This window comes from Melospiza melodia, chromosome 4, assembly GCF_035770615.1.
Source record: "Melospiza melodia melodia isolate bMelMel2 chromosome 4, bMelMel2.pri, whole genome shotgun sequence".
In the NCBI taxonomy this organism is placed as follows: Eukaryota; Metazoa; Chordata; class Aves; order Passeriformes; family Passerellidae; genus Melospiza; species Melospiza melodia.
Window position 1 is genome coordinate 16,994,165 of NC_086197.1, and position 20,723 is coordinate 17,014,887.

Consider the following 20,723-nt stretch of genomic DNA (forward strand, 5'->3'; position numbering starts at 1 on the left):
CAAATTAATGGAAGGCTATACTTCAGCTGATTTTGTGGTCAGAAGAGTCACACTGCTTTGGCAGAAGGCAAGGAAAAGCTGTTCTATACATGGGTGTAAAATCAGCAGAATTACATGTCCTAAATGGCAGAGAAAGTGTCTTCTCAGCTGCTCACATGAAAACTAGGCAGAAGAAAGATATAAACAGATGGTCTTGAGATTTTCCAATTACAAGCCTTTTTGGCAACATACAACTGGAGGAATTCCAAACATTTGTCACTTTGACATCGCTTTGTGGTAAGCAATGGGATTTTGGAACTTAGAAATTCTGAAACATGCTGTGATCTAAATCAAAATCACCACTCAAGGAGTTAAAGTCAATTTAGAACAGGTACCAATCTAATGGAAGCAAATCTCAAAGAGCATAAGGAAAACTATTTTTAAGTGATGCTTATTCATAGATTCACTATGATTTTGCAATAGACACAGAAGATTTAAGAAACTTGAAGCAGGCTGGGCACACTCTCACTGTTGCTGACACTGTGAAATTGAAACCCACCCATAAGGATAAGAGCCAGACTGTTAAATACAGCATCTCACAAGATGAAGAAATCCTCCATTCCTCAAAGGACCATTACCCATACAATTCTGTCTCCATTTGCAGGAAGCCTGAAACCAAAGGAACTTTGAAATATGAATTCCTCCTCTGCGGTTGGTTCTGGGGTTTTTAAAATTTCTTTTAAAGAACTCCATTTCTTTAAACCTTCAGTGCTTAAGGATCTCTTACATTACCATTTGCAATTTTTATTCCTAGCAGGTTATTCAAAAGGGCTTAGCTAGCACTGGTATGCACAAAAGGTGTTTAAATAGAACTGAGTGGGCACCTCATGCAGAAGCTCAGAGCAGCGTGTGTGCATGCACATGCCTAAAACAAGAGGTAGCTTTAACATCTGGACAACTGTAGCCCTTGAAGCTCTTGGATTTACCTGTGCTCCCACATTTTGACTACCAGAAACTGAAATTGAGGGCTTCAGCTGATAATTTAATAAGTTTGTAATCAGTGATGCACAAGTATTTTACTTTTGAAGAGGGAGAAACCCCTCATTCATGGGTTTTGCAGGAAGAAAGATTAAAAATAAAGGAACTCACAGCACTTACTTTGCATTATAACTATAAAGCGTATCAGTGCTACAGGTTACCATTTTGCATTAGGTAAATGAACCATGTAATGGCATGCTCAATTCCACAGCTGTAGGTAACACTACCCTCTTATCAAAGTGGGCCACAGAACCATATCAGACTCAAAAAAGAAACCCAGGTACGGAGTCATGTACTTTCCACCCTCACCAAGTTATCCTTCCAGGGTACTCCGATGTGGGAACTGAAAGAGAGCTACAAAATCTCCAGTTTATGTAATAACAGCTAAAGAAAAGAAAGGAACACAGTGGACACTAATTTCATTCCACATGATGGTGTGAAGGTTTTAACCCCAAAATTTCTTTCAGAATCTGAATTTTGGCTTGAGTTCCCAAATTACTGTATTTAGTGCAAAACAGTCAAACAACTCATCTGAAACTCAAAAAACCAATTAGAAAACAAAAACTATGTATGAGAAGACAGAGTAGTTACTAAATAGAAAACAGCAGTGAGGAATCTTCCCCAAAACAGCTAACATCTCCTGACATAACCCAAACTGTGGTCATATTTTCAAAAGTCACAGCCCATGAAACGGGCTGAAAAAAACCTGAAATGGAAACAGCTGTTAGCTTTCCATTCATTAGACTGGCTATATACCACCCAAAATTAGGACTTCTGTCCAATGATGTGAAGCATTTGTATGAGAAACCTGTTTTTAAATCCAAAAAATAAAAGCTGCGCTTACTTGTTATTGGTGGGTCCTGTTGCCAAGACATCTGACTGCAGCTTTGGGAAAAATCCTTGCTCATACTTCCCTTGGCCAATCTTCATGTCGAGCAGGTGGGGGTGGATGGCCGTGTGGTCAATCTTCATCAGGCGCTGCTCGATGGACTGGGCTGCAGGTGACAGTCACAGGTGAGCAATTGTGTCACACTCAGACCCCTAGAAACCCACTAGAGAGTTAAATGGTGACCTTAGACACAATTCTGCCACTCACAGAGGTGAGGAGACACTTGTGCTGTGGGGTTTTTAATTCTGCTTTTAGTTTCTTTACCCAACACAACGAGCACTGGTGCAAGCAAGTTAGCTGTTAAGCAAGCAGGTATTTACAGGAGCCTACGAGATGCATTAGGAACTGATAACAGCAATGCAATCTTTCCCTGAAATTCCTTGTTTGATTTTAAGGCTTCTTCAGCAGAGCAGAGACCTCCAAGGCCAGCTGCAATCTCTGTGGGACTGGGCACCTTGCTTGGCCCCAGACACGTTCCCTGGGCAGATGCTTGCGGGGGGACACCTGAGTTTTGCAAACATCTGGGACTATAAATATCCTCTTCCTGAATTTAGATATGCCTTTACTGGATGACAGGCCTTCAAAAAGCATAGTTAACTGTAGTAAGACCTGAGTAGCATCAGGAGGATGAGCAGATTCTTGGAAACAGGGAAGGCTATGGTAAGATGGGAGAGGGCTCCCCAGGAATCTCAGCTCCACTGAAACTAAAGCAGTTCAATCCTTTGCTTCAGGGATTTGAGGGTGTCAATCTCAAACCTCAAACAGAATGAAAATTAAACCTGTCTCCCTCTTAACTGTGAAGAACTTGGGAAAGGAGGTGTATGGGTGAATTCAGCATTTAATTAGCAACTGTAATATTCAACTCTTTCCAGCCCATCTATTAACGGGCAGGCCTGTTCCTTCAGCGTATCACAGCTACAGAATACATATGCAAAATGGGGAAGCTAAATCTGTTTACCATTTGTTAAGAACAACATATAACTCATTTCCTGCTTTATAAAACTGTGATGGGAAAGAAGCTGTCACAAGATTTACATACATTATCATTAGAAACTCAGCAAGTACTTTTCCCCTCTACAAAAAAAAAAACCACTTTGTATTGTTCCATTTTGGAGAAAAGGAGTGGGTGGTGTGGGGTCAGAGGATTTGAAGGGTTCCAAAAATAGTTAAACAAACAGGTGCTGGATCAGTGCTGGGGTCACATATACTGTGAATGATAAATATGAAGGAAAATTGATATTACTATCAGTTTGCTGCTTTTCACAAGACAGAATATGAGGTTCTGGTGCCACAATATCTGCCAAAACTAGACGCTGAATAGACAGCTGACCTGCAAATTAGAATTGAGTATAGACAGAAAAATTTAAACAGACACAAATTTCTATTTCTGATATGTTTACAGCAAGTAAAACACTGAAGGAGTTAAAAAAAAACCCAAAAAACACAAAACATAAGAAAGATGTTTGCCCTATCTTACTAATACGTGTCCCAACAAATTTAGGAGTATAATTTCCCTGTATTACTTAAAAATATAATAAATACTTGAACAAGCATTAGGTAAGAAATTAAAATATAATTTGGAAAGGCATCCTGTGACAGTAACAGAAAAAAATTCCAATCCTTCAGTACAGTGAATTGTTCATTAACACTGAACATCTATTGCTGGAGGTACTAAATATGCCACACAGGATTACATCCCCACCCATCATCCCCTGCTGCTCTAACCAAATAGTGTAAGGCAAAACAATGTCTTTTTATGGAAGGGAGAGACAGGGCCAGTGGAGCAGACACCAGGGCTCGACTCCTCTGTGTGGCTGGCACTGGTCCCACCACCAGGGTGAAGGAAAGCTCTCCTGGAAAAGGAACAGGAGCTGCCTGAAATGAGAAACTGTGAGCCAGTTCCATTTGGGTTTGGCTTGATTTTATTGAAGGCACCAGCCCAGGAGAGCTCAAAGAGAAGGTAAAGGCTCCTGCCATTTCTGGTGTTTAACAGCATGCTAAAGTTGCTGCTGAGATGAGATAAGGATACTGCTGAGTCCTCCTCAGGTAGCTCTAGGACTTCATCAACTGCAACACTCAGATGACTGAGGACCTACATTTCTTGGTGGCTGACATTGTACTTGTGAATATTTTACCAGCCCATTTGAACATACCTGCTTCCTTCAGAGTGCTGCATTTCTGGTAGTTGGACGTCCGCAGTGCAGGGGCCCTGACATTATACAGCCTTATTTTCTCAATTCTGGAGTCAAAAACTCTCAGAAAAGGGTCCTTCTCCTCCCACTGGGACATTATCTTATTGTCTATGAAGGTTGCAAACATCTGCGTTTCGATGAAGTGTGAAAGGAATGGGAGGTAAGGCTCGGGTTGGTCCGAAAGGAAGGAAGCCTGAAATACAGAACAGCTCATTAGTGCCAAGTTCATGCCCAGCACTGATGTGCCCAGCCATCCTTCAGCAGAGAACTGCTCCAGCAGCCAGCAGGAAGGCTTGGACAAGGCTTCCCCCACCACAGAAACACCTCTCAGAAAGCTATGAACCCATCTGCAAAGGGGTTTGGTTCACAACTGTAAGAAATAAGCAGTCAGGGAGGCTTTGTGACAGCTGGAACAAAGGGATATGGAGTTACTAAAGTAGCACTCATGCTGGGTACTTTTTAAAAGTACCTAGCAGCTCTCACCCCGTGGAATAAACCCTGTGAAATGCATGGCAGACCATCACATGTGCCCCCATGGGACCTCTGGTCTGGGCATCATTTCTTGGGACCATATCACTTAAGGTGTCACATGTATAAAGGGGTGCACAGTGCTCTTCAGCTGATGCTCCTTAGTGATGTTACACAGGGCAATTAATCACGAATTTCCAATTAAATTGACTGTGTGTCTAAATCTCTAACTGAGCTTTGAAAACCCTAAACTTAACAGCCCATTTTATTGCAGAAACACTAGCAGAGATTGCCTAAACAACCCCATCCTTTTGAATGCTACGCTGTTTAATGGCCAAAACCAAACAAACCAATAAAAGGCATGGCAGCAATTTTTGTAAATCAAAAACTGACTCAGATCAGTATTTAGTCAGTTCCTCACTGTTCATCCTCTTAACGGTGTTCCTTTTCCTTAGAGAAGGACTTGGACCTAAAAAAGATGATGGCTAAGAATACTATCTGCTTTGTAGGGTCACTCAGCTGCTGTGCAAGCTTCCCAACATTTCCCATTCTTTTTGCTATCCTCCTATCTATTTATATCCCTATTTCTAACCTCAAGAGATTCCTTATCCCTCTTTTGCATACACGACAATAGAGTCAAAGCAACACTTTTTAAGTGACAACCTTCTTCAGAACAACATTATCCAAACCTCTACCATGAGGATAGGAAAAATGAAAGACTAGATTTGGTTCTTTATCTCAAGTGTGCACCTCTCCTCCCAAAAAAATGAAAGACAGAAAAAGAAGTCACTTTGCATTGCTACCCGTCCACCAAGCCCACAGGAGCAGCCCCACGAGCTGGGCAGAAGCCTGCCAGCTTGGTTTGTACAAGCCAGGATGGCTCTGAACAGCTCAGTGGACGCGCTCCGATTCACTCTGGCAGGAGATCTGGCCCTGTGTAATGGAAACGGACAAATCTCGCAGTGAGGCAGATGAGGAACGGCAGACCAAAGAGAGCCTGGGCTATATTTACACAAACACAGCTATCCTCCCTCCCCCTTTTAGATGGAGACAGGGCTATCTTTACTTTGTCAAAGTTTTGCATTTGTTCCCTGTTTGTCAGCCACGACTCCATGTCGGGGGCAGCCTGGATGACGAAAGCCTCGTAGTCTGCAAACAGCTGCGTGAAGCGGTTGGCGAAAACCTCGCGGAGCTGCACGTTCAGTTTGTAGTCCCTCAGCTCCAGCTCCTCACAGGACAGCTTCCCGTCCTTCTCCTCTGTGAGGGGGGTGCTGATGGTCATTTTCTCCATGGTCACGCCCGTTCTCTTGGCCAGGGCCTGCAGGCGGGCGATGGTCTCGTTGCCTTTCAGCAGCTCGTACATGTTGAGGGCATTGCTGGGGATGTTCCCGTTCTTCTTGTCATTCACCAGGTCGCTAAGGACCAAGTTCTTGAGTTTGGTGGCGCTGTCACTGCAATGCAGGTTGCCTTCTGGAGGGATCCCAAATTGCAGGAGAACCTCAGAGATTTCCTGGATAAACTCCAGCTTGTTGGGGAACTGCGGGAATTCCTCTGGCAGTTCGATAAAATGGTTATCGATGTCTACAAAGCACAAGTTTGCCTGAAATACAAACAAAAGTTTCAAAATGGACACTCAGCACTGAACAGGTTCCCCTGCAATGTAGCCCTTTCTCCCAGACAGAAGGAAGATGCATATGTGTCCTGCACACATATGCAGGACACTTTAGCTGTGCTGTCTAGCCTGTGAAATTTCTTGACTTCACTAAAGCTGAGAGTCAGCTGGATGACAAATAAAGGCTCCTGCATTCTCTTGTTTCCCTAGGACATGCAGACCCCAAACTCTCCACTACAAAGATTTCATATACCCTCCCAGAGCAGCCAAGGACACACCACCAAGCAGGAAGTGCACCACCACTTATCAGCCCATGCAAATACCCTTTGTGTGAATTACTGCATCTCACAGGCACATTTATTTTACCAGGACCCAACTGCAAGAAGCCTCTGCAGCTGAGCTACCAGGAAATGAGATGTTCAGTGAGAAAGATGATGCTGCTTCAAGCAAAACTACAAAAGCGGGTCCCACAGAAATCCTTTGGGACTATGAGTACATCTTGTCCACTAGAAGCTGTCTTGTCTCCCCACTCCCCTGACCCCCTGTTTCCATGGAGGCTTTTAATAGTGGCAATTCCTCTGCCTGAGATTTAAAGAGAGTGCTCTTAGCTTTGCTATGAATGGAGATGGATCTCAGCCTGTAAGATTAAAGTTAAGTGAAGACATTAATCTAGCAGAGCAGATACTTTTACTAGGTAAGTGTCAATGGAGGGATAGAAGAACCCCACAAAAAAATTAATTACATTGCAAATGCACCCTCAGGAATAACAGCAGAATGAAAAACAGTAATTGATCTTCTGAATGGTGGCTTACATCTAAAATTTGCTGTCTGAGTGCACTGTGCTGAGTAAAATCTTAAATCAGGTCAGATTCCCAAGGTGCTGAGTTCTAATGTGTTTTATCCTGGCATAAAACTGCAGAACAAGAGATGCAGAAAACCCAAAGGGCAGCAGCAGGTCTTTGTTAGCTTGATTTGGCCATTAGCACAGATCCTCTGCCTTCTTTGAGGCACTTTCAGCGTTCCTTACTTCTTACCAAACACCCTAGACTAATCTTCAGGTTATGTGAAGACAAATTATTTGTTTTCCTTCATTTTTGAGAGGTTAATTTTCAGCCAGACAACACATTCCACAGCAAATATGTTTACAATATATTGGATATTTCAGGGATGTGTTTATTACCACTTATCATATTTCACACAGATACTTTAAAGCATATTAGGATTCACCTGATGAAGGAGAAGTGTCCCTTCAGCTGTTTTGTATTAAATTTAGTCTGTACAAACAAATGCATTTCTTCATACAAAACAATTTGATTAAACTACATAGCTATTACACAGCTGTGGTATGCATCAGTACCGTTCTTTAGCTCAGGGACTGCCTTCTTATCTATCAATATTTCATTTCAAAGGCTTTTTAATTTCAGCTCTGCATATCATTTACAAAATTTGAAAAATGAGATTTAGACTCAGAAAACCCTTGGGGAACTGGTCTCACTTCTCTCTTCAAAAACATCTCACGATTAAAGTTAATGCAGGGAGATTAGTAACCTTAAGACAGCATGATGGCCAGTTGTTGGAATTTTTATCTCTAACAAACAAATGGTTTATATTTAGAGCAAGAGCTTGAAAAGCTAGCCCCTGGCCTGAACAATAAAGGAATGCTGATGTGAACAGCACTTCATCACTGCTCGCATGCTGAGGGGTTTTTTATTTTTTATTGTCTAGAGGAATTTGAGATTCAAGATCTTTCCTGTTCAATGTGTCTTCTTTCTTCCCCTCTCTCACAGTTGCTGGACCTGTGGTATTCATAAATGCTGATATTTTTCACTCATTTGTTAAACATCATGGAGGGGGCAGATTCCACCCCACTCTTAATCTTCTCTCCCTGGTGATATTTGTTATTCCAACGATACTGCAATACTAAATACTGTCACATTAAAATTTTAATTTAAGGAAAATGACAGCTTAATCTGCTAACCAAAAGCATGTGACTAATAATTTAAAAAATCACAGCAATTATGTAATATTAGCATGGTTTTACTGAGGAGCATAGCAGCCTTGCTTCCACACCAGTGCAGATTTCATGTGCTTCAGTCACTGTATCCAGGAGGTAAAACTTGATTTGCAGTTCCATGACACCAAGGCTGACTCAGCCACCTTCATGCAGTGTGTAAAACAGACTTTTATTAAAAATTCTATTTCCCCTGCCCCGTGTGTATCTCTCCATTTCCACACAAAAACTCCCACTCCTGTATATTCTCCTCTGCTGCTGTTCCCATCTGCCTTCTCAGTCAGAGCAGGTATTTGGAATCCTTAAGGACTCTGTCCCCAGGAAGGTCCCCTCAGCACAGCCACTGGCAGGAGATGTTAATGCTGTATGAACAGGTACTTTTGGGGTTCCCACTGATTTTAAGAAGAAACCTAAGTTTAAAAACACATGGCATGCTCTGGTTCCAGTCACCCTCTGGAATGCAGACAGGTGAGCCATATCCCAAAGACTCTGCTGTATGGCCAGCTTAAAATGTTAAGCAGTTTTAATCACCTTCATCAAATTCTGAGGAGAAAAATCTCCATTTCACTCTCCACCACCGCCACCTCCATTTCAGTCTGAGATTAAGAGGATGACCTCTCCTTCCTTTTTTTTCTCTCTAAGTGGTTCATAGGCACAGTATTAATGCAAGCCTGGCTTGTTTGAGGCCAGGACTCTGGTCTAGTAAGAGACAGCAACACACGGGCTCAGACACGGATGGGATGGGACTGGCAGGACATGGGAAGCTCCTCACCAGCAAGGTTTACACCATCTAGCAACTGCGCCTGAGATCCAGACCCACTGAAATCTTCCCCCAGAAAAATGCTCTTTAGCCCTCCGTCAGTAGGACTGTGACGCTGATGGAGTAACAAAACCTGGTGGAGTGCATGATGTAGGGAAAATCGACAAAAATTCAGTTTTGTCACCACAAACAGGAGAAAGAGAAGCATTTAGAAATCAAAACAGTAAGTAGTGCTCACTAAATTCAGCAATGGAGCAAGAAGGGCAGTGGAGACCTCCCTACTAGGTCACTGCTGCTGGCAATCAGTATCCACAGTGCCAGAGAAGCCTCCCAACAGCAGGCATTGTTTCCCAGCAGTAATTCACACATCTATTGGTCAGACATTTCAGGACAGCCCCCCAAGGTGGACACTGACCTCCTGAGGCAGCTCCAGCTTGGAGCGGTCGGTTCCCTCCTTGGACTGCAGCCCCATCAGGTAGGGAACAGGAGCATCCAGGAAATGCAGGAGAGAGGCAGGAAGGATGGGGACATAGACGTGCTGCCACTGGAACGGGAAGAGCAGCGTTGTGATTCCCTCTGCCACCGTCATCAGCCGCTGATAATCTAGACACGGGAGAGAAAGGCAGATATTGAGTTATCTCCCTGTGTTCTGCTTTTGAGATGTGTTTAGCAAGGACATCTGTGACAAAACAAGACAGAAACCATGTTTATATGGTAAGCTGTTGTTTGGAAAATAATACAGTACTCAAAAACCTTAAACATTATTTGAATCTGTTAAAACTCATTCCTCCTGAAAAGAAACAGCTGAGCATAGATATTAATACTTTATCTAGATCTATTCTGTCGTTAAATTAGTTTATTAAAAAGATACCAAAAGTTCCGTCTCTGGTACAGGATGATAATATCCTAATTCACAAGACAGAAATCGTGTTTATATGGCAAGATGTTGTTTGTAAAATAATAGAGAACTTAAAAACCTTAAACATTATTTAAATCCGTTAAAACTCATTCCTCCCATAAAGAAACAGCTGAGCACAGATATTCATACCTTATTTAGATCTATTCTGTCATGAAATTAATTTATTAAAAAGATACCAGAAGTTCTGTCTCTAGAACAGGATAATAATATTCTAATTCCATAATAAGCATATATTTTTACATGGGAAGAAGAGAAGAAAGAAGTGGATTTCAAGGAAGCACTGTGGTTTCTTGCTTGCTCCTGCCTGCCTGCTTCTGCTCCACTTGCCTTCTATTTCCAAAGCTGAGTGTACTTTCCAGAAGACTTATCTTGGCCACATAACAGAATTAGTTTACAGTCCCTAAGTACATAAAAGCAGTGCTTTTAAGTTAAATCCAAACAGAAGCCCAATATAAACTTAGTTCTCAAATATATTCTGCACAGCTAGTGTATTTATATTATGTTACTTTCCCAAATTTGTCTTTAACCCACTAGTTAATTGCTTTGAAATATTTTGATTTTAGTAAGCACATAGTGCATTATTTTTAAATTAAAATTTCTTTTGGTCCAGCTGAGCTGAATGTTTCAGAATTTGGGTAACAGCAAATTATTTATCAAATATCCAGCTGGCATGATGCAATACCACAAGATATTTATTAATATAAATATTTATTAATATAAATGATAAATTAAGCACAAATTTTTAATGTAAATAAATAAATCACATACTGGTCTTAAAGAGATGGTCATCCTTACAGCAAATCTCAAACTGCAGACCATCCATCTGGAAAAGGTGAAGACCCCGGGGTTTGTGAGCTGCATGGCAGTGTCCAAACCCAAGACCCATCAGTGCCAGGCAAGTCTCACAAGCTCTGGCTTGAACAACCAGAAGATTTTCCCTCTCACAGAGGCCAGACCCAGATCCTGGGTAACACCTGGGTTGCTGCCCATCTCTCTGCCCCACTCCAGGAGATGAAAGATACCTGTATGAACCCCCTGGTGCTGAGTCAGGTGAGAAGGCTTTTTCCTACAGTCCCTTTGACTGCTTTTGCCTGGAGAGGAGCCCAGCTTTACCCTTCCCATTTCCTGAACATCCCAGCCCGAGACCTTGGCAGACACCAACAGCAGCAAAAGCGCTGTCATCTGACACTGCCCAGCCATTAGGAGGTCACTGGGAAGATGTTCTTGAATAAAAATGCAAATTACAACAACAAATTGCATCACCCATTCTCCTTGCTAGCAGCTCTCTGTGGAAAACCAGCCACTATGTGGAGAAGGTCAGCAGGCAGGGCAAAACCATTTTTCCTCTTGTCTTACTAACAGCTATTCAGTCAGTCTGCAAAATTATTGTCATGCACACAAGTCAGTCTCAAGGTTACATCTCCAAAACACTCCCAGCTCAGATCAGTCACTTATGAATCCCTGACCACGCAATGATCCACAACTACACATGTTCATTCCCAGTATTGCTGAAGAGCACTCATACAAACTCAAGATATAATCCCTACTTGGAGAGGCTCAGGAGTCTCGTAACGTTTTATAACTCTGAAAGCTTTAAAGATCAAAAACATCAAATAGAAAAAGCAGCACATCCTAGTCTGTGAAACACCTTCAAAGTCTCTCCTGATCCACATGAAGAAACAGGTCTTGGCAGAAAAGTTGCAAGGATCATTTTGGATAAGAGCATTCAGTTGTGAAACTCCAAGCTGACTTTTCTCTAGTGCTACTGATAATATATCACATGGTCACTAGCACAAATTTTGTAACCAAATTACTATGAGAAAAGCTGGTTTAAAAAAAATACCAAAAACTATTGATATCTATATGATTAGGTTGTTATCATCTAGCAATGCTTGTCAGTGATTAGCAGATAAAAAAATGTTTGTGTACCCAGCAGTTTTCACTGAAGAGAAGGAAGTGCCATTTTCCTCCAGAAAAATAATATACAAAAATCTGTAAATACTTTTTTGTCATCTGTTTAAAGAAGCCAAACTGTAATTACTTTTTACATACTTTCAAGCTGCACGAGGTTAGACACCTATCATATAAAGCCTGAAAAAATTTTTGATGAAGAGATTCTTGTACCTATCATCATTTGAGGGAAACTTATATGGCTACTGAGGACAACCTGGAAATAGTAGATTGAGGAAATGGCCTCAAGTTGTGCCTGGGGAGGTTTAGATTGGATATTAGGAAAAAATTTCTCCACTGAAAGGATTGCTGAGCATTGCAACTGCTGTCCAGGGAAGGGGTTGAGTCGCCATCCCTGGAGGCATCTAAAAGACATGTAAATATGGCAATTAGAGACATGACTGAGTGGTGGGTTTTGCAGTGTTAGGTTCACAGCTGGAGCTGACCTTCAAGGTCTTTTCCAACCAAAATTATTCTAAAGACTCTTCATGTTCAAAGCTCCATTTCTAATTTGTTCACAGAATGTTTTCCAAGAGAAACTGCTCAAGGAGAAGAACCCTGGGGCAAAGTGGTCCCTGGGGCTTCTACTGCAACCATCTCCTCCGAATATCTTAGCTTGATGTTGTAGCATTCACATTCTCTGAAAAAATCCCTTCGCCCACGGTTTTTCTCCTGGGAAGCTGAAAGGCAGCGAGAGAGGCCTCAGAGAAAAGGAAAACAATTCTTATCTCATTTGCTTCTCCTGTGTTGTGCTCATGTGGAATGTGTTTGGAAAATTTTTACCAAAAAGTGATTGCCTGCTTGGATTCTGCTGTGAGTTGTTTTCACTCATTGGCCAATCAGGGCCAAGCTGTGTCAGGACTCTGGAAAGAGTCACGAGTTTTCATTATTATCTTTTTAGCATTCAGTAAGTATCCTTTCTGTATTCTTTAGTTTAGTATACTATAGTATAGTATTTTTTAATATAATATAGTATAATAAAGTAATAAATGAGCCTTCTGAGAACATGGAGTCATGCATCATTCTCTCCCCTCATTGGTGAGAAAGCATTTACAATAGGATGTGGGGCAGTGTTTGCTGTCTCTCACACAGCCTTTTCACCAAGTGAAGGAGAGAGCAGCAGAGTCAAGCTCAAAGGCTCTGGATCCACCTCCCTTTTCCAGCACCATCCTCCAGGGGAACCTGGCCAAGCACCTCAATTCCCTGTGCAGGACATGCCAGGGTTGCAGGGACCTGCTCCACTGCAGGCTGGCAGCTCTGCTGCTCCAGCACCATCTTCAGCTGTGCCTTACCCAGCTCTGGTAACATGCATGTGGCTCAAAGATATAGTGCTTAAAATGTACATCCTGAAGTACAGGAATACCCTGAGGATATTCCTGTAGAATTCCCAATCACTGTTTTCTGCTGGAGATGGAAATGGTTCCAGCACTTGAACATCAGTTCCCTACAAATGTTTTTCTGAGAGAGGACAAAGCTTGACAATTTTTTGTCTTGGTGTTGATTCTCCATAACACAATAAGAGGACAATAATCAGTACGAAATATCTATCCCAAAGATCTTAAAGTTAAAACACAAGCAGTGACTGAAGAAACAAAGTAATCTTCTCTTCATTATACATACTGGGGAAAGAATCTTTGAGAGGTTAAGCAATTCACAAAGCTCAACATAAAAATTACTTTTCCTGCCACAAAAGTCTAATACCTCAAAATCCTTCCCATGCTGCAGCAGAACAAAACCAAGATCCTTTGAGAAGGCAAAAAGACATCAGTGTTACCCCTGCACCAAAGAGCTAAGACCACATATAGGTTCTACCTCCAAAACAGATTCAAATCTTTATCATAGTCAAACGGAAGAGGATTTCACCTGGGACCTTCTCAGCAAATTCCCAGTCACAGGAACTTTGTGCATAAGGCATGTGTAAGGGCACACACACTCATTCTCCCCAGAAATGGTGCTCCTGCTGGGAACAGAGCACTGTTACTCCAGTTTCAACACCTCCAGCCTTCGCAATGAAAGCGCAACTTGGCCATTTTCCAGCTCTCTGTTCCAGTAACCTACCAAAGGTAGGGCAGAAAGCTTACCACAGAGCTGGAGTCGCAGCCTGGATCCTCTAAATCCAATCCAAGGCTTTAAAAATAGACTGCTTCTTTATTTTCCTTTCAAAGTCTCACTTTACATACATTTTGAAAGCACTTGAAGAGATGAGCTACCTGGACACCACTTCCTTTGCTCTACTGCTTTCAGAACACACATAAAGGATAACTGCAGCTTTGCAAAGCCACATATTTAAAAATGCATCCTGGAAGACGATAATCAGATGGTATTCTCAAAGAGCACCTTATCAATATGCACAAAACAATTGTCTTTAAACAAAATAAAGCAAACCAACAACAGAGAAAAGAAAAACATCAATGAACCTGAATGAATAAAGCTAATTCTTTAGAGGGAAACACCTGAACAGGCTTTAAAGCATTCTTGTGACCAATAGTTTTTCCACATGCTACCTCTTCAGTCCAAGTATTATAAGTAATTCTTATGCAACTGCCTTTTTTTGTTTTTGGTAACAAGATATGAGTTAGATGAGTCAGGTATGTAGGAAAAACTGGAAAATAAAAGTATTTTCTTTTCCTTTGAGCTCTGTGTATGAGTCAAGAACAGCTCCAAACCAGACCTGTCTTGGGTCTGGGTACCTTCAGATCTGTAATGTTTATATAAAGCACAGTGCAGATGAAAAACTAAATCTGAAATTCACATCAGAGACAAAAATTGTTTATGAAAGCGAAAGTTTTCAAATCAGATCTCAACAGCTCCACAGAAGCAGCACACACAAGGGCTACAGACATCAAAGTGCCCTGGAAGCTTCCACCTTTCATCTGATTTGCCTGCTGGCAGCTGTGACAACTGACAAGCCAGTCCTGGTGACTTTCAAGAGATGTTCAGACAAAACACACAAAAATGGTGCAAGAAATGTTTATTCACTGCAGAAATCACCTTGCAGCAGTGCTGCATTCAGGGAACCTGGGCAGGTGCCATAACCTGGGGCTGTGACCAGCAGCCTGTCCTGAGGAAATGACCCCTGGCACCCCAAAGGAAAGGTGCATTCACCAGGGAGTGATGCAGCACATCAGTTCTATGATAAAAGCAGAGGGCATTTTATGCAAATATGAAAATACATATTTTCTTAAACAGAAGGGTGAAGACAAGCCTGCATGTAATTGCCTGGAGAATTAGCCTCTCAAACTGGGGCTCAGCTCTGCCCCAAGGGAAACATCCCAGGGCTAATATTCACCAAGGCCAGTTCCTACCCTTCTTCCTTTTTGGCCAATGCTTAATTTAAAAAGCTTCTGCTTCAATACATTTCCATTTGTATAATTTAACTATGTCCCAGCCTGCCATCAGTGGCTCAGCATGAATTAATTTATGATTAAGAGCCATCCCAAGAATTAGCTCCCATTGCCAGCATGGTTAAATCTCTGAGAAGAGTGCAAAAGTCTGTGCCAAGGCTGACAGGTCTGTGCCAGCAGGACACATGAAGGTGCTCCTGAGCACACAGGGAGCCCCTTGCTCTCTCCCATGGTGCTGGGGCAGAACAGGCTCCCTAAGCAGCAGCAAGATGATGGGGAGGACACAAGAGTTCACCAGGGAACAACTTTGGTCATGATCACTTTAGACTGCCATGTTATTTATCTGGCATTTGCCATAACTGCCATGCAAAGGTCTAATTTAACTTTCTTCCCCTCATTCTGAAAAGGTAAAGATGTCTCATTGTGGAAAAGAATAAGATCCAAGTTAAAAACAAAATAAAGTGGAAAGGTTGTGGTGTGCATGTGTGTGCCGTTAAAACAGTGGCCCTACCTCCTTTACAGCTCACTGTGAACACAAACAGGAGTGGGGCTGTGGCACAGACCTGAATCAGATCCTTCTTTTTTCAAAATGCTTTAAAAGCTTCACTTTTCAGGTCATACTGACAGCCAACAAAAAGGAGCAACTTCTAATTAAAAAACAATCTTGCCATTTCACCTAAGTTAAGAAGGAAGACTATATGTCATTCTCTGATTTTTCTACCCAATTACTTGTCCTTTTCCCAGGGAAACATGCACTGCAGACTTTGAGTGTAGGTCTACTGAGGCCATAAACCCAGGTCTCTTCCACAGCACACAGATTTTGTCCCCATATAATTTGCTCTCTGCAATAGCTTTCCATTGATTTGGATGAATATTAGTGCGGAGGGCAGCTGTTTAAATAATGAGTAGAAGAGCAAAGGTTTTCCATGTAACTATTTGATGTAAAAACACTTTAAAAGGCAAACACATTATGCATGCATTAGTTTTTAAAAATCTACCCCAAAACAGACCTCATAAGAAAGATATTTCAGACACTACACTTTCTAGGCAATGACTTTATATATGCATAGTCATTTGTATTGCAATTTCTAAGATAAAAAAAAAATAATGTAAAGAATATTTCCATCTTGGAGGAACAATTACTCAAGCCCTAGAAAAAACAACTTGGAAAACGCTCAAAATTATAATGAGTAGAAACAGCCTAAGCTCTAAGAAGTTTATCTCTGTCTCATCCACACATTCCCTCTCATGCTTAAATCCCTTGAAAGGCAGACATACAAAATGGATTGCTGAGGTTTCCACAGAGCTGACAGTTTAATTCATCTCTCTCCAGCAGGAATCCCACACCAGTGATGTTTTGTTACTTATCCTTTGGAAATTGTAGTAGCTATTGAAGAGTGGACATGAGCAAGACCTTCCATCTGCACAGTTGCACGGGAGAGCTGTGCTCTGAATAAAGGGCACTTACAAGAGCACTGCAAAGACTGCACCCTGAAGAATTGCAGAGAAAGCATATCTAATCCCTCCCCTTGGTTTTCAAAGCTCAAATGTTGAAAACTTGCCCTATTTAACCTTTATGCAGAAGGAAGGAATAAAAATATTCTCTATACACAGAACCTGAAGCTGCAGGAATTAACGTACAGTGAAGGTGATTTAGGTACAGGTTTCCACACCACCTTTGCAGACCAAAGTTGGCACTTCCCACCAGCAGCTGTTGTGATTAACTCCCTGGAAGTCCACACAGTCTCCAGCAGCAGTAAGTGCTCATCTTTTCAGACTTGGTGCAAGCACAGGTCTCTGCCAGTTACTCAGCCATGCAGTCCAAAATACAAGGGAACAAAGCAGCTTCAAAAATGAGCTCATCATTCTTTGCTGCCAGTCTCTCTTCAGCCCTCTGCTCGACCACCACAGCTGTAAAGTGAAGTTACAATCCACTGCAATCCCTGCATTTTCCCAAGTGATGGGGCACCAGTCACCCCTAACACACCATCATCAGTGCAACTGGAAACCCAAAGAGGACTTGTAGCAGCCATGGTACAATCAGCCACTCAGTGCTCCTGTCCCCAAGGCAGAGCTGTGCCAGACACTCTTGTATCACGCTGGGAACACATCCAGGCCAAGCTGGATAAAGTCACCCAACACCCTCACCTCTTCATTGACTTAGATGCCTTTGTTCAGGCTGCTGGAAGCATTATGCCCCAGGGTTAAAAATAAACTTTTTCATCCTCAACTCCTAGTTCCCTTGAGAAAAAACACTTCAGAAAAGCCAGTACACTCTCTGTGCAACCTTTGTGCCAGCCTTTCACTGCTGTTATTATCAGCTGGGCTTCTTTGTATGGTTGGGGTTGTGCAACAATTTATATTTTCACTCCACTTTCCAAAAGAAGCCTTTACTCTATAGAAGAACTAAATTTTTGACAAGCTTAAATAAAAAGCTTCCTTCCAACAGGTCTAGGAGAACCACAAAAAAGTCAGCTTACATTTCCCATATGTGTTAACAGCAGCTCTCACCAAAATAGTTTAGTGAACTGAAGTAGGTTTTGCTCCAGCTCTGATTTCTTGAGTATTACATGATGATGTCAGTGAATTGTGATTTCGTGTAAATAATGCTGTCTTGCTTGAAATTGCAACCAGAGGATCTTCTACTAATCTCTTGTTGAGTTTGAGAGGGTTGCAGCAAGACCAGGCCTCTGGAAACAGAGTCCAATGAGTCCACCTCTCTTTAAAGCAGAAAAGCAAAGAAGGGTGAACTTGCAAAATGCCTCTCTCATTTGTTATTTTGGAACAAGAGATATGTCAGCTGAAACCTTTTCATCTTTCGCCTTGAAAGAAGTAGGGAGTTTAAAAAGTTTTTCTCCCTGCTGGATCTCATGTTAGCATCACATTTTCTGAAAAATCCCTTCACCAGGATTTCTTCTCCTAGGAAGCTGAGAACCCTCAGAGAAAAATGAAAACAATTACCTGATTTGCTTCTCCTGTGTTTTGCTGCTTTGGAATGAGGTTGGAGATTGTTTACCAACTGGTCATTGTTTGATTGGTTTCATGTGAATTGTTTTCACTTAATGACCAATCACATCCAGCTGTGTCAGATCTCTGGAGAGGGTCACAAGTTTTAATTAGACTCTTGTTGGGCCTTCTGTATGTATCCTTTCTCTCTTCTTTAGTATAGTTTTAGTATAGCATTCTTAATTATAACATCATAAAATACTAAATTAGCCTTCTAAGAATATGGAGTCAGAGTCATGACTTCCTTCCTGCCATGGGGGACCCCGAAAACATCACAATCCCAAAGCTGAAGAAAGCAGATTTTGGTACATTCTAGGCTGGTTGTACTTCAAATTGGAAAATGGCTGCTGTTTTCTTTTTCAGGAATTGAAAGACTGACATTTAAAAGAAGCCTCAGTGCACAATTAGGCAAGCACTCAGCTATCAGGGTATGCCAAAACTGAGGCTTTGCACTTGCCCTCCACTCCACATTCCTCACCTCTGGGAATCAGCATTACACTGCTATTTACATAATCACAGAATTTCCCTAACACAGCTATATACTTTCCCCCATGCACCATCAGATTGTGTCCATATTAGGTAGGCAAGTAGAAGTCATGTCAAGGACATCCCTAGATTCACAAATAGAAAATAAGAGAGGGGGAAGAAAAAATTCTGAAATTTGAAGGGTGGAAAGGATTACTTCTCACTATCTCACTTTTCTTAAAAAAAAAAACCAAACATACACACAATGAAACCAACAAAACCAAGTAAACCTTTAAATCTTCAGCAGTAATTGGAAGAACAACATTTATCAAACTTCCGGTGGACATGAAGGCTGAGTCAAAATTATTTAGCACATACTTTCTATCTGTCTCAATGACTATTACAAAAGTAAGGCATATAGAGGCTGCTCTCTACCTGCACAAAATATTGCCAAAATGTAACCTGACAAGCACATTTTTTCCTAATGCTGCTATCTTTCAGTGAGAAAGAAAAAAGAACAAAACCGTTCTCAGTGAGTCTATAAGCAGGGACCAGGGTGGTACTGATGAGCAGGGATGGGTGAGAGGCATTTCAGTGGTGCTGCTGTTTAATATCAAACCCCAGTGCAAAGTGGCAAAGGCAGCGTGATTCAAACTGAGGAAGAAAGGGGATAACTGCACACACACACACAGAGAAGCAGGAGGGAGGGGAAAAGCAGCCTAATCAAAACTAACAGCAGGATTTCTGCTCACACTTCAAACTGAGAGAAGATAAAACCTTTCATTTTCAGTTCTTAAAGCAAACCCCTGGAGTCCATGTGGAGAGAGCCCTGCAAAGAACTATCAACCCTTTGAATTCAGTCATTTGCAGAAGAACTACCTTTTTTCCACCTCCCTGAACATTCTTCCCCATTCTCATTCATTTAGTTATTAGCAGTACTATTACACACTTCCTGACCTTTTCTTTTATATGACAAACCCAAGTGATCCCTTCTGGAACCTGAAGGTTCATTACCCAAAGCCATTTTAGACTATTTCCCATCCTCTCTGCCCGCTCCATTTCAAGCTGTCTGCTGCTCAAACCACTTCTCTTGACAAGCCTAGGTATTCAGCATCTTTTCCTCTTTTCACTAAAAGGCATCCTGGCTCCAGGTTTTTCATTCTCCTCTGATGAAACCACTCCTCCCACCCTGAAAAATTTTTCCCTGACGCACATTTTCCTAATTTAGGGCCAGAATCACAGATGCCATTTGAGAACACAAATTATATGGACAGGCTTCCAGTGAGACTTAGAGGAACACCCAAAAAGTCTGAATGTCCCCTTGAAAGTCAGCAGGAAAACTTGACCTTGACATGTTGGACATCCAAAAGCACCAGGGCTACACTGACAGGAACCAACATCCTAGAGGAAACAGTAATAGCAGTGTAACATCCCAAAGCATGCCCAGTGCTAAGTCAGGATTCCCCAAACCTGCAGCAGAGTGTTGCACTATTACAGAAAGACACAACCATAAGAGAAAATGTTTCCAAAACCAGATTTTCCAAAGCTTGCTGGCACACTTCAACATGGAACATGGACAGGCTCTGTGCAAGCAACTTCTGCCAATGTTTGACCAACTGCATTTTTGTCAGCAACATTGCCAAATACATTAAGCAGGACTAAAAAGGAATGGCCAGTAGTTCCACTCAGTTTCAAAACCCATTAAATATTTAGCCTCCAAGTGCTAAAACCATATTTTAACAAGAACATATCAATCGTATGGGAGGCAGGAAATTACACTAGACTTCAATATGCTGCTGAAATTTGAAAAACAAAGTAGCAGCAAGAGTGTCTTCTGCAAGATGTATTATTTTCTGCTGGTATTTCTGAAGAAGACAGGATTAATTTCATGCTGTCTTGCATGATCAAGGGCAGTATGAGGATAATAATCAAATGTATTCTATTGCTAGCTGCCACAAGTGATAAATACAATGCATAATTAAACAAGCAGCACCTAGACTGCCTGGAGGAAACAAATATTTAATGCTTTCATTAGGACACACTCATTTCTCTCATTTTTTCAATGCATTCTCACATTTCAAAAAATCAAC

At 41.7% G+C, this 20,723-nt stretch overlaps 1 protein-coding gene across 6 annotated transcripts in view; it reads right to left on the reverse strand.

Annotated features, from left to right (window-relative positions):
• DENND5B (DENN domain containing 5B) overlaps positions 1 to 20,723 on the reverse strand; it is a 105,814-nt gene that overhangs the window by 30,589 nt on the left and 54,502 nt on the right. For 3 of the 6 annotated variants that reach the window (XM_063154046.1, XM_063154049.1, XM_063154045.1), the window contains 5 exons: positions 9,365 to 9,552; positions 5,633 to 6,166; positions 4,060 to 4,291; positions 3,150 to 3,236; positions 1,862 to 2,012 (listed from right to left, as the gene is read on the reverse strand). In XM_063154046.1, coding sequence (XP_063010116.1) covers positions 1,862 to 2,012; positions 3,150 to 3,236; positions 4,060 to 4,291; positions 5,633 to 6,166; positions 9,365 to 9,552 — 1,192 coding nt within the window. The remainder of the gene's footprint in view (positions 1 to 1,861; positions 2,013 to 3,149; positions 3,237 to 4,059; positions 4,292 to 5,632; positions 6,167 to 9,364; positions 9,553 to 20,723) is intronic. The other 3 variants (XM_063154051.1, XM_063154050.1, XM_063154047.1) reach the window with 1 other exon arrangement.